Raw genomic sequence first — 4759 nt, 5'->3', positions numbered from 1 at the left:
AGCGTAGCTGGAAACTCTGTTAGCAGGCTGCGCACTTGTGCTACCTCGGCTGTTTTGCTCTCTTGACAGAATTAATCATCCTTTACTCAGAGTTTGTTGGTCCCCAAATCTGATGAGCTGCCATTCTGCTGCACCCGCCCGGTCAGCAATCTGCACAGGCTTGTGCAGAACTGCATGTGTTAACAATGCAATAGAATTGCATTGATCATCAGTAAACTGTGCATCATGTTTCCTCGAGATAAGATCAGACTGGAATGAAACAAACAGCATTCATATTGCCATACCTCTTTGTATGCTCTCGGATCACCGCTGGACTTAGACACTTCGACGACGCAGTGTGCTGGTGTCACCTGGATCACCTGCATTTTTCAGATAAGCAAAATTAGATAGATAACACCGTGAATCTATCGTTTTTTGAAAAAAGGCCACTTGCAGTGAGGCCAACATTCCAGATCCCACATGTCACTGGCGCATCCAGTGGCATTCATCTAGTTGCAAATTGTATGGTATTGCTATCTCCACTGGTATATGAGAATATATGGCACGGCACTTCACCTCGGCCGAGAGTGTAAGATCCAGCATGCTTCTTGATAGCAATCTGATGTCCTGAAGCTTTACCTGTGCCAAAATTGAAATCCCAGGATCAAAACTTGACCTGTGATTTCTCAAGATCATTCAAGAAGCTGAATTCAGATATTGCCAAGCTCTGGCTAATTACCATGGAGCTGCCCATTCTCCTCGCTGACAAGCTCACATCCCTGGCTGCAGCTGTGATTATCCCCAGTGTTTCCTGCACCGAATGCGGCGAGCCGAGCTTTGTTTTCTGGTGAATGGTGATCATGCATCATCAGCCAAGTCAGCCACCGAAAAAATAGGTACAAGTTAGACCCATTTGTTGACGTAGGTCAAATACATATGAAACAAAGTTGACAGGATATGGTCAGTGACCTGCTCCTGGAAGAGTCCTGACAAGTCGAGATCTCTGCACGTCGCTATCAACCGGAACGCGTTGATGAACTGCTCAGGCTCCGGATTCGCTCCCCCAGCCTCCCTTACCTAGACAAAAGGCAAGTCCTGGCAACTGAAGGTAGGAAATGACTGGTGCAGAGTGGAGGAAATTAATATGTGGATTTGTGTTCCAGAGCAGTGTTTATTACTTACCTCTGTGCTGTGACTGCCATCACTGTCTGTGCCAGCCTCATCAAGATCAACACAATCATCACTCTCAGTTCTCCTTACTGATGGATTGTAGCCCTCTTTTAACCACTCGTCATCGAAGATATCATTTATCTTCGCTCTCTACACCACAATTATCAGATGACCGTGCTAATAATCAAGAACATGTATTGGCCTAATGCATCTAATAGGATTTACCGTTATAGGAGACGGATCCAGTATCCTCAAGATAATCTTCTTCTGAGGCAGTGTGATCCATTGCGGTAATGCATACTGTGCTCGAGATATCTTTTGCGACAATAGTTGTCAGTTGAAACCTCGCATCAGCAAGGTGTAACGAAGCAAAAGGCATCATCAGACACTAGGATGTTTATGCTTACCCTTCTGTACAAGTGTATCAAGCTGCAGTCCTGGAATGGCAGATAACCAGCAAGGAGTTCAAACAGGATCACGCCGCATGACCAGATGTCCGCGGCCGCCCCATCGTAAGTCTTGTGCTGAATCACCTACCAGAGCATCAAAATTTAAAAGTTGGCAATGCAAATTACTGAAACTTTGTGGCATGTGCAATGCAACTTTGGGTAGTTAGGCCATGCCATGCCATGCTCTTATTTTTGCTGGAGCGCTATGATTTTTCAAATACCTCAGGAGCCACGTAGCATGGAGAGCCGCAAGATGTGGATAGCAACTGCCCTGGCTGGATCAAAGAAATTTCATTCATAGTTGATCAATCTGAATCATTGATAATTCAAATGAAATGAGCTCATAGCCTTTGATAGTTCTTACCTTCCTTAGCACGCTGAGGCCAAAATCGGATACCTTGAGATTGCCCTGATTATCTAGCAACAAGTTTTCAGGCTGTTGACACTCTCAAAAGTAGAATAACTCAGTGACGTGGCAACCATAAATGAAAGGATGATCGAGGAAGAATGCGGATCAGTTTGCATCATCAGGGATGAAAAGAGTTATATCCAGACATGCAGTTAGCTAGAGGAGAATGAGAGTATATTGACCTTGAGATCCCTGTGAAAGACGCCTCTCCGGTGGCAATAGTCCACAGCATCAATCAGCTGGTAGAAGTACTTCTTTGCTTCCCTCTCCTCCAATCTCTTGAGGTAACTCTTAAACAGAAAATTCAGAAACCATAAGGAAAACCACCTGAAAACAATAACCAAGAACTGTTGCTTGATGAAGATGCCCATCTTACTAGCTTGTCAGAGAGCTGCCCTCCCGGAACATACTCCATCACAAGACATATCTTCGTCTTCGTCGCGATCACCTGCGCAAATGTAACTGCTGTAAGGCGCGAAAGAGGGTTCAGTTCTGCCAAAATCCTGATGCTACATGCTTGGGCAACCAGATAGATGGAACGGTGAAGGAATTTGAGCAACTACCTCGTGTATCTTGACTATGTTGGGGTGATTGAGAAGCCTCATCGCGCCGATCTCTCTCTTCACCTTCAAAGGCCAAGCAAAGAGGCCGTCACGGAATGCGCAGCTCCATGAACTAGGCGGAGCATCGTTCACAGAAATAACACATACGCACCTGATACATGAGGTTGTTTCTGAGCACCGTGCTCCTGTCGATGACCTTGACTGCGACGCAGCCGCCCGTCTCGGCATCGACGGCGAGCCGGACCTTGGCGAAGGCGCCCTCGCCGATGGTCCGGCCGACCCTGTACTTGCCAATGCTCTCCGCCAGCACCATCTTCCTCTGTGCCGACCAGCAAACCTTAATCAAGGCTGGACGGGAATGGGCGCTTGTCCGTGGTAACAGTGTACGATGGATGGCACCGTGAAACGGAAATCAGGTGAGAAGGGGAAGGTGGTTGGGGGGTTTGGAGAGAAAGTAGCCGTGGCAACGTGATTTCCGGGCGCAACTGCCGGTCGCCGTCTGGCCGTCTGCCCTCCCGTCAACGGCGTGCACCACGGCCCAGTAAAAAGGAGAGGCCCTGTGTGTCTCCCTCTCGTCGACGGCGTGCATGGTCGGCCGGCCTCTGGTCATGGAATGGAAGATGCAAGTATTGAGTATGGTATGCATGCAACTTGCGCTCTTGAATCCCCGCGTGAAATAATAACGGGCAAAAATATTATTTCCTTGTTAATAACCAATTAGGCCAGGTGACTTTGTTATTTATACACAAATTACATACTCCTTGCACCTTTCTTAAAACACGATTGGAAAAATAAACAGCGACGAGTCAAGTGAAAATCTGAACTGATGGCCTCACTGGTGTGGTTTTAAAAACTATGCAGATCAGTTTCACCATTTTTGTTCCTTTTGTTTTTGCATGTTCTACACCAGTGCATTGCAGCACTGGTAATTCCAATATAAATAACATGATAATTTACCATCACAGACCTGATAACTAACGTACAAACACCATGATAACTTTGACATTGGCAAAAAATCTGCTGAAACATACCCGGTAATTTTTGCGTAAATGTCATTATACTTTACGGACCGCATACCTGATAAGTTACGTACAAACACCGTGATAACTTCGATCTTATGAAAAAACAGTTGATAAAAATATACCTCTGGTAACTTTTATGTAAATAGTATGGTAATATGCGCACCATAGATGTGCTAATTTATGTGCAAAACACCGTGTACTTTTGATCCAATGAAAAATTTTGTTGTAAACACACCCTCTATAATTTGTGTGTAAATAACAAGGTAACATACACACAATAGGCTTGATAACTTACGTACAAACACCACGATAACTTTTTAACTCCGGGAACAAAAGTTGTTGAAAAAATATAACCTGACAACTCGTGTGTAAATGACATGGTACATATACGCACCGTGGAGCTGATAACTCATGCACAAACACCACGATAACTTTTGAACCGGAAAAAAGTTGTTCAAAATATACCCCCCCCCCTTAACTCATATGTATATAGCATGATAACTTATGTACCACATACCTGGTTAATTACATACAAACACCATGATAAGTTTGACCTAGAGAAAAAAAGTTGTTGAAACATACCCGGCAACTTTTGTGTAAATAACATGATAATATGTGCGCCATGGACCTGATAACTTACAAAATAAACACCACGGTAACTTTGACTGTGGATTTTTTTTAAAATATACCACGATCAATTCTGCATAAATAACATGGTAATATACGTACTGTAAACATTATAATTTACGTACAAACTCTGTGGTAACTTTTGATGAAAGAAAAAAAGTTGTTAATAACTTACATCGATAACTTATGTGCGAAAAGAATGGTATTTTTACAAATCACATAGCTAATAACTTATGCTCAAACACCATGATAAATTTTCAAAGAGGGGTAAAAATTGTTGAAATATATTTTGATAATTTCTGTGTAAAGTTATCGTACTGCCCATACTAAACTTACCATGCTTCTCACACGCTAGTTGTCCTTCTAACAATATAGTTCGAAGTTTTGTCCTAACGAATCAAACCAAGCTATGCAAAGTAGATACTGAGCGTGAGACGATCTTTCCTTTTTTTTTCTTACAGGTTTTATAGCAACTACTCACAGATGGCGGTCGGCCCAGACGTTGCAGCCCATCAGCCCAAGATGAATAAATAAATCAGT

General features: G+C 43.5%; 1 protein-coding gene across 2 annotated transcripts; it reads right to left on the bottom strand.

Moving 5' to 3' along the window:
• Positions 1-6: 6 nt before the first annotated feature.
• Positions 7-3032, bottom strand: LOC119323654 (CBL-interacting serine/threonine-protein kinase 21-like). Of its 2 annotated transcripts, none has more exons than XM_037597354.1 (14): positions 2722-3032; positions 2571-2633; positions 2384-2455; positions 2190-2297; positions 1963-2007; positions 1820-1873; positions 1557-1682; positions 1375-1464; positions 1162-1299; positions 949-1056; positions 719-823; positions 556-618; positions 285-359; positions 7-170 (listed from the first exon to the last, which is right to left on the bottom strand). In XM_037597354.1, the coding sequence occupies exons 1-14, from the start codon at positions 2881-2883 to the stop codon at positions 87-89; spliced, it is 1293 nt and encodes a 430-aa protein (XP_037453251.1). In that variant the 5' UTR covers positions 2884-3032; the 3' UTR covers positions 7-86. The 2 variants fall into 2 exon arrangements, with proteins under 2 accessions (XP_037453251.1, XP_037453250.1); XM_037597353.1 differs by having other exon boundaries at positions 1963-2034; positions 2722-3031.
• Between the last annotated feature and the right edge of the window lie 1727 nt (positions 3033-4759).

Source organism: Triticum dicoccoides, chromosome 6B (genome assembly GCF_002162155.2).
Source record: "Triticum dicoccoides isolate Atlit2015 ecotype Zavitan chromosome 6B, WEW_v2.0, whole genome shotgun sequence".
Lineage (NCBI taxonomy): Eukaryota > Viridiplantae > Streptophyta > Magnoliopsida > Poales > Poaceae > Triticum > Triticum dicoccoides.
Note: the sequence above shows the minus strand (reverse complement) of the source record. Positions and strands in the feature narration are given on the sequence as shown.

Bases quoted from the DNA above. Each gene is read 5' to 3' on its own strand.
- LOC119323654 (XM_037597353.1), bottom strand. From the start codon at position 2,883: ATGGTGCTGGCGGAGAGCATTGGCAAGTACAGGGTCGGCCGGACCATC. The intron at 2,456-2,570 runs GTAGTTGCTCAA...ACATTTGCGCAG, and splicing joins ACATAGTCAAGATACACGAG to GTGATCGCGACGAAGACGAA. The intron at 360-555 runs GTGAAGTGCCGT...TGAAAAATGCAG, and splicing joins ATCTTACACTCTCGGCCGAG to GTGATCCAGGTGACACCAGC.